Source organism: Haemaphysalis longicornis, unplaced genomic scaffold, assembly GCF_048455015.1.
Source record: "Haemaphysalis longicornis isolate Haplotype H1 unplaced genomic scaffold, Haemaphysalis longicornis Haplotype H1 scaffold_7, whole genome shotgun sequence".
Classification (NCBI taxonomy): domain Eukaryota; kingdom Metazoa; phylum Arthropoda; class Arachnida; order Ixodida; family Ixodidae; genus Haemaphysalis; species Haemaphysalis longicornis.
Window position 1 is genome coordinate 175,445,148 of NW_027526422.1, and position 12,938 is coordinate 175,458,085.

A 12,938-nucleotide genomic window follows, 5' to 3' on the forward strand; every position below is an offset into this window, starting at 1 on the left:
ACAAAAAAAAAAAACCAGAGCGTTTCTTTGGGTTTTTCTGACCAGAGGTGGCAATACTTGATTGTGTGCTCCAGCATGGAACCAAGCTGGTGTATTTCCTCTCTATTTTCTACAGCACCAGAGTAAAAATCTGTTATCACAAATTAATACGACTGATACGAAGGCGGGTGCTATCACAACTGGATACATTTGATAACTGGAAGGAACGGCGTCGATTAGTGCCTTTAATAAAATACCTTGCATTTCACGCACATTATTTTTTTTTTTTTTTCAGATCCACGATAATATTCGCGCACGATCATCGGAGCACTACGGCTAGCCGGACCCAGAAAGTATTCACGGAAATCCCTCGCTTCGGCGTGCTCCGCTACGTGCCTATAGATGAGCGCGTGTCTTCGTTCCCTGTGCGCGCACCACCGCCAGACACGCTAGCCTGCGCCCGAGGGGTCAGAACGACCTAATGAGGCACGAACAGCAGCGCGGGCGGGTATAAAAATAAAGCAAAAATAAGACAGAAAACTAACAACATATATGCGCGCGCGTCCGCTTGCCCCCTCTTCTACCGTGGTCGGGAGGCAGCCCAGCGCGCGAGGAGCCGACTTCGTATTACGGGACCGTGAAACGTCGCGCCCACGACTGTTCAAGCCCTCCGCCCCGGCTACACCCGCCGCTGGGCACGGTCGGCGACCCGAAATAGTCGCCGCGGCAACAAAACGGCAAGCGCGACCACGGCATGGCGGCGCACATGCCGACGACGTCGCCGAAAGGAGCGAAAACGCCGAGATAAGCGGAAACGAGGAAATATTGAGTTAGCGCAGTTAACGACGTGCGGCGATTCGAACAGGGCCGTGATTGTAGGGAGACGGTCGCGCTCGGCAGAAAACCCCGGGGGGGGGCTGGGAGGGGTGTCGACCGCAACCGCCCACGCGCGTAGTGTCTCTGCGAAGGACGGTGAACACGGGGCCGATGGGAAGGAGTAAACACCGTCGCTTTGCTGTCGCCGCTAGTCCGTGACAAGGATCGCGACGGACGCCGGTCGGAGGGTGGTCGCAACACGTACTCGTATCGAGCGGCCGCGGACGGACGTAAACACGCTGATTGACGCAGCCCCAGCGCATCCGTTCTCCCAAACAAACGCGCAGGCCCCGACCGCGGCGTGCGGAAGTGGTGCAGCCGAGGCGAGAGTTTCCACGGCACTGACCCCAAAAAAGCGAACTCGGCGGTGATCGCGCTGGAATTCCACGATCGCGAACAATGGGACCGGGCCGCATTCGTGGCGGAAGGCAGCCGACGATCGCCTCCGCGGCGGGGACTCACTTGGGACTTCTCGAAGTTTTCTTTCTCTTGGTCCAAACTGTTGGTCCTGCGCTGCGTCAGCGCCTTGGGCAGCGGCAGCGTCGACATCGCGATGCTCGCTCGGGACACCACCCTCCTGCGCTCGGGCCTGCGTCGTTACAGCAGCGTCCCACGGCGAACGATCGAATTTTTGTTCCCCTTGTTTCTCCTCGACGGCGACACACCACCACACAACACCGCCTCGATCGCGAGCACAGCTGCTCAGCTGCCTAGCAGCAGCAGAAAGTTGACATTGGCGATGGCGATGGCCGTGCGGCCGACGGCGATGCTCGGGTTTGTTGGGGGAAGGGAGCGGGAGGGCGAGAAAAGACGGCCCTTTTATTGGTTTTATTGCTCGCTTTCGCCCCCGCCCCTATCGCAGAGCGGAAGTTCAAACGCTCTGATTCACACACACTTCACGCGAAGACAGCGGGGCGCGCCGCGAAAGCGCCACGAGCGCGATCAACATAGTAATGTCGTAATGCGCGCACTTGCGCAAGCATCCGCGCATCGAGGCGTTCTGTTTATACACACACCGGGGCGTTCCGGCGGTCTTCCCTTAGTTGTGGGAGGAAATGAAGTTAAAGCGCTCGCAGCCACCCGTTAGAGGATGGATTTCCTGCGTTACGTTGCGCGAGGGAAGTCACTGCATGCAGTATTCTCGCCCTAGATTCCCAGCTGAATTGGCGTTTGCAAATATATGCAACTTTTATTAATTATAAGTGACAAGCCCGGAAAATACACGAGTCATAAAAGAAACTAGCATTTCATGTACTCACGGTGTCATTAACACTGGATCCGTTTCGATCACATCAAATACGCTGAGCAACCCGGCATGCGCAAGTGAACGTCCCAATGAAAACGAACACAGATTATGAAGTTTCACATCTGTGACAGTGAAACAGAATTCTGGAGACTTTACGGCAACGGTGTTCATAGCAGTACCTGATGGACAAGATCACATGCGGGCTCATATTCACTCGGTAGTCATGCCAGGATTTGGCTGTGCAGCAGAATGTCGATTACAGGGTCTGCGTAGTCTGTTGTTCTGCAACAAATGTCACTGGTCAAGTGCTTATGACATTACCTAGCTGCCCCAGGAAATGAAGTTTCCCCTCCTGTCTTGAGATAATGCAAAAAAATTGCAAAGTTTTTCTCAAAATGTGAACGGCCATTTCAGACGCGAGCGAAGCAACTATTTAATGTCACCTCTTAAGGGAAATTCATGCATGTTGATGATATCAAATCTGTTTTGCGTAATAAATTGGTCACTCAAAAGTTAGAAATACTTGCGGCACAAGCCATCTTGGCAGTTCGTCAATCGGCTACTTGCAAACTTCATTTTCCGGTTAATGCTTTCAGGTCAGCTATTCTGACGTGGTCACATTAACGGAAACATTACCATACGCACTGTGACATATTTTGTGCTTCATCCATTACAGTTGCTTTACATTATTTTGTGGTATGAGGTACACTGGCGCCCCAAGTACAGCTTCCGCTCATAGCAAAAGTGACTGCATACCTACTTACAGTCCATTGATTGATGGTGGGGTCTAATACGCCGATGCTACACACGTGATGAGGCTCGCCGGAGTGTAGGGCTCTGGATTAATTTCAGCCACCTTTAACGTGCGCCGAAATCTCACACACAGGCATTCTCACTTTTCGCCTCCATCAGAAAAGCGTTCGGGAATCAAACCCGTATCCTTGCGCTCAGCAGCACAACGCCTTAGCCATTGAGCCACTGCAGTGGGTACCTACTCACAGTCAGGAAAGTATGTAGGGGTTCACAAAGAATTCTCAGTGTCGGCAAAGATGCAGAAGTGGTCAATGTCTACTCAGCCGCTGGCTGCAGTGATGTGCGGAACAGCAAATATTGAAGCTCAAAAAACGCACAAGTACTCCTACACTTGTAGAGTTGAAGAGAAAGCTTTGGATGTGGAACTATCAAAAGAAGGAAAGGTAATGGCTTCTTGCATGCCTTATTGAAACAAAACACCTCCACAGCTCTTCAGTCTGCTCCAGCAAACCACAACGCAGGTCAGCAACACTTTGGCGGGGGCAAAAAGTTGTTCCCGGCAAACTTCAGCTGCTTGTGGAGTTGAGAGCGTGCATGTAAGCCGTTTTTAAAACATCAGAACTTGAGAAAGTCGACATGTGCCACCTGGTTGCTACATCTAAAATCCCACTTAAAAGCTTTGTAATAACCTGTCAGTGAACGTTCACTCCGCAGAAAAGAGATGAAGACGACAGAAAGAACACAAGACAAATGCACACGTCTCGTGTTCTTTTTGTCGTCTTCGTCTTTTTTATGAGCAGTGAAGAATGTTCGGTACAAATTACCAACTTGCCCAAACCTATACCTCGTTCAACCTGTTAGGTTCAAGCACCTTATATGGACAAAAAGTGAAATCATTTGCAGAAGCAGCCTCTGTTATAAACATGGTCACAGCTAGGACTGAAGTGGGAGGCTTCTGCAGAGCATTTTAGTGACTGAGAACTTCATTCACGGAGCATGCAGACTTGAACACTTTATTATCGCACAATCTGTACAGCATATCTTGGTTTCATGAAATTGAAACTGAAATGCACCATTCTCCCACACAAGTACACGTACACTTGCACAGCAGGTCACTTCAATGCCACTGCATACAGCCTAGCAGCAGTAGAACATCCGCTTCAAGAAAGCATTCAATTCTTCGCACGGGTTTACGCTAAGAAGGCAAAAAAAATATATAGTAGAAGTGTGAACATTGCTAACAGCAGCGGTATGCTTGCAATTTTAAATGCTCCCTGTCTTCATACACAACAACAATGCAAGGTATGGCACGTCAACAAAGTACGTCAGCCTTTCAAGCAAAGAACGTAATCTTTCTCGAAGCAGCAGAAAGGAGTCAAGGTACGCAATTTATAGTAACTGTTATAAAAACACACATTAATGTTGTTCTCCTTTCGTGCAAACATTGCGTCAAGTTGGGGATATTGTGTGTCCGCGATACAAAGAGGAGCATTGATCAAAGCCAAAATGGAGATATTGGCAACTCTGCCACTCACTAATTCTTGTGGCGCGGCAAGTTAGCTAAAAGAACAGCTTTCACAAGCAACATTTTCATTTATTTTCCTCGCTATACACAATTCCGACTCATTGAACAATATTTGTCACTCATTCGATGTTCATAAAGGTCTGTCTAGAAAATTAGCCAGCTGCACTCATGGCACTGAAATCAAACGCAGCTACATCTGTCATTTCTTCCACTTGGAATACATTCCAAATAAAAATAAAATTGGCTTTTTTTAGTATGCGAGCCGGTTAGCACTCCGGACTTAATTTATATTACCCTCACGATGCAAACAGAAAGATATGTAGGCGTGTTAAACCACCCTGATGCCAGTCCTAAGTTATTAGCACTGACATCACAGGCTTTCAAGAGTTGACTCCAGCAATTAGAGATGAGCCTTGCTTTTAAGAAAGTAATTCAATCTTGACGAATAACGCACCAAACAATTTGAAATTCCCGCCACACACCAGCAGCCCTTTCACAGGCAGCACCGCAGCAACCAACCCTGCTGGATTGCAGTGAACTGGACAGCCTGAAGCACAAGCCGCATCCACCAGAAGACTGCACCATGTTTACAGAAGCTTCAGAGGCTGTTGTGGATAACTAAATGATCTCGTTCCGACCCAAAGCCATTGCCGGGCCGCTGAGCGCTGTCTTACACCAAGAGCGTTGGTCAATTGTAAGAGTACTCCACGTCCGACCAGACGGCTTCCACTTCACTTTCTTCCAGCTCATTCTGAAAATAAGAAAAAAAAAAAAGATGGAGTAGCTTTGTTGCAAGTCAAGTTGTTCGGAATTTGAAGAACTGAAACAAAAAAATTGGAACTTGTGTTCTCTTACAGTGGAACCCTCATTATATGTCCCCCTGTTTTACGACGACCCGGTTGTTACGATGGATCACCGCAGTTCCGACAAACTCCCCAGAGAAACAATGCATTGAACACTCCGATGATGCAACAGTCAGGTGCAAGCGTTTTTTTTTCCCATCCTTTACATCGCTTTACCGCCTTATCCCAACCTTTCTTTGCTCTTAACCCCCGTTTGACACTGCTTGATGTGCAAACGTCCACTGACAGGCCAGATCACTTGCTGAACAGACTGATACGAGCAGGCAAGAAGGAGCTTTACTTTCAACGGCCCCATGCGGCGGCAGAGCGTCAACGCACCAACCACGAGAAGTCAAAGTCCAGGTGGCCGGCAGACTGCCGGCTTAAAGCTCCCATCAAGCCGGTGACGGCGAACACATACGCGATACCCCATGGCAATTCTCACCTCGTTCCTTTCTTTCCCACCTTTTCTTCCATCGCCACCTCGTACTAGTGTTTGTTTCGCTTCCCCTTTGGCCACCACTAGGTTGCGGCGTTAGCAATTCCATGCTCTTGCCTTTTCCCCTCTAAATTTGCTCGGCCGTATTGGCCTTCCCATCTTATCTCGCATGTATGAGGCGCAGGGCTCGCAGTCTAGCGCCGGACACCAGAAGGGTCACACGGCACGTGGCTGATGGGCTAGCGTGTCACACGCTGTGGAAAGGGGCACAAAATAGGAGGTTTTTTTTTTTTTTTTTTAACTTGAGATTTAAGTTAGGAGCCCGCAAATTACACGCGAACGTGCTAAATATAGTAGTTTAAATAAGCTCTCAGCCCACCTGCCACGCGAGACCGTCTACTAGGCCGGCATTCACCCGTATCCTGTCGCACAACACTCCGGCCGTACGACGCTTTCACCCAGTCCCTTGAAAGTCATATTTTCGGGGTTCTGCTGTACTATGTGCGAAACATCACTATGTGTGAGGTTTTCCTATATGCAGAGTGACATTCTTGGGCTCAGCAGCTCAATGGCTTAGCCACCGAGCCATCGCGGCGGGTACCCACTCACAGTCAGGAAAGGACACAGGTGAGCGTACGGCATTCTTTTCATCCCAATTTGCCGTAAAAGGCAAGAGACTATAAACAATCTTTAACATGTGGCGCACATCACACTTTTTAAACGCTACGATGCTTCCCGTTTAGGCAACTACTCTGCGCAGTGGTCCCATTTCCCCTATCAGGGGGAGTGGCTTGCAAATCTACTTTTATAACAAATGCAGATACAACAAAGGCACTGTCATTTCCCATGCTATTTCATTGTAACAAGGTTCAACTCCAGCAGTGCTCAACCCAGCGGACTGCAGCGCACGCAATGTAGATGTCACAGCTAGTCAGAAATAAGTGTCAGACAAAGTGTGGCTCAGGCATAAATGCGATTAGCCTGGCATTACAAGCAAAAACAAGAGGTTACCACATTAGTTGAAGTCCAAGGGTACCTGGATATCTGAATTAGATTTTGCTGAATTAGAATTTTTTTTTCAGCAATGTTGATTAGGGCAATTATACTACGCTACACGACAATAACAATAATCTTTGTCCTCCTAGTAGTAATGACAATAATTAACGTAATAGCAGCAATGATCAAGCACACCTTTTTACACACCCAGGGGCAGCCAAAACACCTCTACGGCTGTCCAAAACATGGTAACCCCCCACCCCCCAATTCTCAAATCTACCACTGGTTCTGGAGCACCACTCGCAAACTCTTGAGGGGTTACACTGTTCTTAAAACAGCTTCCTGTTAATTTTTAAGTAAACTCTATGAAACTTGTCAGGCTTGCTGCTTTTTCCCCAACTGATTTCAAATACGCCATTAATCTTTGAGTAAGTCAATTAGTTCCCAAGATAATTAGAGATAATTAGCCATTTTCTGAGCAACAGTAGACAAAACAGTGTTGGTCATAAAACTGTAATCTTTGTATTTTTCCAATGCTATGAACCCTGGTGAGTGCAATAAGAGGATCGTTTTTTTGATGCACCACTCGGAACTAATTTTACAGGCCGTTAAGCTTTCGTGACACCACTGGCAAGGAACCATTTCGAATGCCCATTTCAAACACCAAAGTTTAATGACCTGTAAAATTAGTTCCGAGCGGTGCATCAAAAAAACGATCCTCTTATTGCACTCACCAGGGTTCATAGCATTGGAAAAATACAAAAGATTACATTTTTATGACCAACACTGCTTTGTCTATAGTTCCTCCAAAAATGGCTAATTATTTCTAATTATCTTGAGAACTAATTGACTTACTCAAAGATTAAGGGCATATTTGAAATCAGTGGGAAAAAAGCAGCAAGACTGACAAGTTTCACAGAGTTCACTTAAAAATTAACAGGATTAGTTGTAAGAGCCATGTCCCCCCCTTAATTTAAGCTTCACTGCGCAGCTCTACCTTTGAATTGAATTTTTTTTTAATTGAAAATAAGTTTTATTAAACAAACATGATATGGGTACACAGTATATACAGGAGGAGGTCCCATGGTTATGAAAACCGCAAGCGGGACCTCCTATACAAATTAACAAAATGACTATAGAATTACAATGACAACACTATAGAATTATAGACTATAGAATTACATTGAATTGGCTTTGGGCCCAACACTGAAGCTTTGCAAAAATTTATTTATGCGATTGCAGTGCAATATTGTGTGGCACTTACACGCTGAATCTGCACTAGGTAGGTTGCCCAGCTAGCCACCTTATTTGTGCACAAGTGCTGCATCAAACAAGTGCATGCTAACCTACGGCGTATGTTAGCAGAAGGGAAATGCTACTTGCGCAAAATCTACAAGTCACAGTTTCCCGTCACTATAGTGGCACAAGTGAGAAATCGAGCGTTGCCACTTGCTAGCCCGCGCAAGGTCGTACCGGCCAGTAGCCTGCCTAGCCTCTTTTCAATGACAGGAGGGGCCAGACAGCACTTCACAATTGAAAGTTGGGCGAGTTGGTGATACATCTTGGGAAAAAGCGTGAAAAATGACTACACGTAGAAAAGACCATGTTGCATAACACGTTCTGTTTTTACAATGTTTTTTTGTTTTTCTTTGTATATTTTTTGTTTCTATGTACTCATGCGAGAACATTGATGAGGTTGCGCTTTTTCACATTACAAATGTCTGTTCTTTCCGAATAAAAATCAGTTGCTTGTAGCGCGCCGTCCTGTGTTCTTTTCTACGTGTAGTCATTTTTCGCGCTTTTTCCCAAGCAGCACTTCACAGCAGTTTGAGAGACTTGTATTTCTTCACGGCAGTGTATGCTGAATTTATACTCCGGTGCTCTGTCATTTCGCCTCACTCTTTTATTTTTTTATTTTTTGTGCCCTTTTCCTGTAGCATACTGGTAGTACATGAACACTCAGATGTTCCAAGTCCTGAGTGCCTAAGTTATCTTGATTTTCTAGCTGCTATGTTTCAGACGCCTTATACACACTAAGGGAAAAAAAATATTCATATTAGAAAGTATTCATTTCGTTTGCAGTCACTACCCACCATTGGTATCCAATTCAGAGTTTCAAATTTTAAATCAGCGCGCCTGTAATTAAAAGCTTACAATTCCCAGAAGTCATTAGGTGGCATACGTGGGAGTGCCTGCACCAAATTTTGTACGTTCCCGTCGTGCCATCCACGGGAGCCTTAATTTACCACAGTACACATACTACACCCGTTTTTTGCGGCATGCAGCTTGGCCTGCCATGCGACACGCTCCCTTGCTCTACTTGGCAAGCGCCCTCACCTCGACGTCCGACTCGGCAATCTCGTCCACGTCCATGTCGTAGCCCGCTTCGACGTTCTCCGGCCGCTGCTCGACCCGCCGCGTGCCTCGCCGGGCACTGGCGTTGCTCGGGTCCAGACTGAAAAGGCAACAGCAAAAAAAAAAAAAAAAAAAAAAAAATATTGCAGGGGAGGGATGCTTAGAAATTTCCAAGAATGTGAAGTCAAAAGCATAGTTGCACCTCCTGTTCCTCTCCTGTTGAGCCTTGTGTCAAACGTTGCAGCCACAACCTCCGGCACTTGACCATCTCCCTGAAGAGCACCCTCCAAAGTTCGTTACACTCACTATACTCAGTTACAACTCAAGAACAGCACCACCTCATGTAGTGTATCACTCCGCCAAAGCGCCGCACCCGTGACGTCAGTGCGCGCGCGTTTTGAAAGGGGTTTGCTATGAATGCGTGATATCGTCTGCCTTGTCTCACGCAGTTTGTTTGTCGTCACTGGAGTCGTTTATAAGCATAGTAAGTCCAAAAAATCACGGTAACGGCTCACGCCATGTTCAAAATATTCCCAGTAACGCCCTACTTGCGCCGCGCGGAGAAACATCCGGCTACGGTGATAAGGCACAGCGGCAACTTCCGGTGCCGTTCTTAAGTTGTCACCGAGTATAGCTATTGCAATTTCCCAGCGCATGCTGCGCTGCCCTTTTTTAGAGGCCCCTTCTCACATAGCTGTTTCCGTCTACTGGTGGGTGATCCCGGGCTCACGCAACTTCAAAACGTTTTGAACTCCAAATATAGAGTTATAAGTAGAGAACTCTAGAGAGTAGGGCGCCTTAAAAGCACAAGGCAGATTCAATCTGTGTCTGTGACGGGCGACACAAAGAGCAATGTTGCGACCAGCTTGCTCACTGACCTCGTTCTTCTGCTGTCTTTTTAACGCGGCAATGCTTACGCAGCCAAACCCCGCACCTTTGTGACGTTTATCTGTTCGCCACACAGCGAAAGCTTCAGAGGGTGACAGGTCATCGTAAAGGGGCCCACGAAGCCGATGGCTGGATGGCATACCATCTGGCTGGTAAACCGGGATGATGCCAAGATTCTCTCACTGGGAGCACAACATATCGGCACGGTCTTGAGCCCTTAATTACACCCACAATGCCGCACACAATCAACAGGACTGAAGGCACCGTACATCCTAGTTATGCCAAATCTTTGACGAGATTACTGAAGGCTACTGACATTGGTGCCTTCTAGTAGTTGCACTCATTGTGAGCAAGGGAGCCCCAGTGCTTCCGAAACGTCAGTTTTTTTTTTTTTCTTGTTCAGTGACCTGAGTTTCATTTTTTTCTAAAGGGGCCCACAAAGACATAATACAACCTCGTTCAATTTGAAAGGACTCGCCCTTGGTAACTCATTGGGCTCTATCCCAGCCACAAAAGACCTTCTCTTAACCGAAAAATATGCAAGAACTGAAAAAACTTTCAAATTTGGCGCCATCCAACAGCACAACTACTGACACAACAGACAGAACACTCAAAACATGGTTGTCCGTGTCAACTGCATGTTAGCATTCGAGAGATACGATCGAACGGATTCAGAAAGAAGCCACACTACAATTGCCCGGTCATGCTTCATAGTGGCGGCTTTAGTCAGCAACTGGCAATTGTACAAACAAATCCCTGTGGCGTCATACAGTCAGGTGAGAAAGTAACTGATGAGTCGTCATTGCTTCATTTGGAAGTGCAAGTGGGTGACTTCCCCTTTTGGAGTCGCCCGCTGCTTGAAAACTCCCCTTTTGGAGCAGCTCCAAAAGGGGAGTTTTGGATAAGCTTTGGAGCACTAAAAGATGAGTTTTGGAGCAGTGCAAGTCTGTTTGGGAGCAGGTTTCCAGAGTCAAACTTCATTTATTTGCAATTACTTCTTTCTCGTGAACACAAAAACAAAAATTCAAATCATTCTTACTCAATGATCAATAAATACTGAGCTGACCACTTTTACAATGAGTTAATTAAAAATTGTACCTCTCCATAAGGAAAACATAACAGCTGACAGAGCAATAACTAAGAAGAAAATAGAGATAAGCGATGCTTCGAAGAGCTACATTCAACTAGACTTTGAGACAAATCAACAATAAATGTTTGTGATATCACAACACCATCGCAGTCATGAGAAACAACCAAGAGAAGACCAAAGATACGCAAAATGGCCCATTTTACACCTAAGCTGTTGAAAGCTTAACTTCAATCAGCAGTGGACAACGAACTCTACAGAAGTGGGAAAAAACAACTAAGAGAAACTAAGAAGAAATGAGATCATTTGATTCACTGCATAATTAAACATGGTTGGACTTAAAAATGATTAAAAATGACTGTTCATGTTAAATTAAAAATGACTGTTCATGTTCACAAAACGAAAAATACTCTAACATATTGCACACTTCCATCTACGTAGCAAATCATGCGCAAATGCATTGCACTTATCCAAATAACAAATGTACCAGTGTTTATCAACTCTTTTTTTTTTTCCAAGGGTAAACAGCGGGGAGGGGGGGAGGGGGTGGTAGCGCATACACCCCCTCCCAAAAGTAGTGCTGTATGCAGACAGACCTACCGATCTCATTACTTACAAATAGCTGCTAGCTTAACAGAATTTAACCTCTCGCTTATGCCACGGCCACGTCTGTTATCTCATCCCGTTCAAACAGCACAGGGACATCAACCTTTGGACTGGCATGCGCACTCACAATTAAAACTTATTTTTTTGCTTCTGATAATAAGTGGGAAGATTGCAACAGCTGTTGGTGATGATGCAATTGCTCACAGCACAGCACACTGTGCGGTAACGCTGCACTTAGGGGCAAAAGTTTGCACAGTGCCGCACCAGAAGTTGGCTTCCAAATCATGTCAAACCTCACCGCCACTTGGAGACCAGGAGGGCGTCCACCAGAGCGTGCCATGTCGTAAATGACAGCTCGACAAACGAGTCTCCACAGCTCCCCGTACAATGCGAATGGCACTAAACATCACTTCAAGTTGCCTCACATTTTGCGGCACTGCTTGGGAGCAGTTTCAGTGCAATACTGCCTTTTGGAGCAAGATGGCACAGTAAAAGCGGATTGGCAAAGTGTGGCGAAAATCGTGCAGCACTTGCACTTCTGCTTCATTGCTTTCCTTTATTTATGGATAGTGTAGTTTTTTTTAAGTTAGGAATGAAATTGGCATCACTATTGTAAGGACAAAGCAGCCCTTTCAATGAACTAAACTAGTACCCCTTTAACTCAAGTCAGCACAACGAGCAACAGAAAGAACGATCATAGGAATGAACAGTTATGGGTAGGAAATGAGCACCCCATGTCAGAGGACAGGCTAGAGTGGAAGACATATTAAGAGGAAGCAGTGTATTTGGACGGGACTTGTCATAACGCAGAGATCTGAAAACTGGTCGACTGTCAGGGTAACAGCGGACACAGACGGGCCAACAACAACAATGATGATGATGGCATAGAGGTTTGTTTTTTTCTACCGCACTAAACTTGCCTCCTTTTTACAACAGAACTGAAAATAGGGAGGACGATGAAGCCTGTTTGGATAAACCTGCCCCCTACATCCTAGTTTTGCAACCTCACGCAGCCGCGGAGGAGAACGAGTACCCCCGCAAGGTGCTCACTTGAGGGCGATGCCGAAGTGCTGCAGGGCCTTCTCGTGCTCGCCCGTGCGGGCGTAGAAGTCGCCCAGCATCTGGTGCAGGCGGCAGGTGCTGTGCAGCTCGAGCTGCCGCTGCAGCAGCTGGATGCCCCGGTCGTAGGCGCGCTGCTGCTCCAGCACCTCGGCCAGCAGGTAGACGGCCGGCAGGTGCGCGGGGTCCTGCTTCAGGGCCTTCTCCAAGCACACCTTGGCCTTCTCCACGCTCATCGGGCTCTTCATCAGCACGCTCGCGTACAGCTAAAGAGGGCACACGGGTGA

General features: G+C 46.9%; 2 protein-coding genes across 2 annotated transcripts in view; both read right to left on the minus strand.

Annotated features, from left to right (window-relative positions):
* LOC144147239 (huntingtin-interacting protein 1-like) overlaps positions 1-1,628 on the minus strand; it is a 78,671-nt gene extending 77,043 nt beyond the window's left edge. The window contains exon 1 of the mRNA XM_077679318.1: positions 1,318-1,628. Within this exon, the coding sequence (XP_077535444.1) occupies positions 1,318-1,404 (87 nt within the window). The 5' untranslated portion in view covers positions 1,405-1,628. The remainder of the gene's footprint in view (positions 1-1,317) is intronic.
* Positions 1,629-3,840: 2,212 nt separating this feature from the next.
* Apc7 (anaphase-promoting complex subunit 7) overlaps positions 3,841-12,938 on the minus strand; it is a 48,055-nt gene continuing 38,957 nt past the window's right edge. Inside the window, exons 13-15 of the mRNA XM_077679319.1 lie at positions 12,643-12,917; positions 8,994-9,111; positions 3,841-5,130 (exon numbers count right to left, since the gene is read on the minus strand). Of these exons, the coding sequence (XP_077535445.1) occupies positions 5,068-5,130; positions 8,994-9,111; positions 12,643-12,917 (456 nt within the window). The 3' untranslated portion in view covers positions 3,841-5,067. The remainder of the gene's footprint in view (positions 5,131-8,993; positions 9,112-12,642; positions 12,918-12,938) is intronic.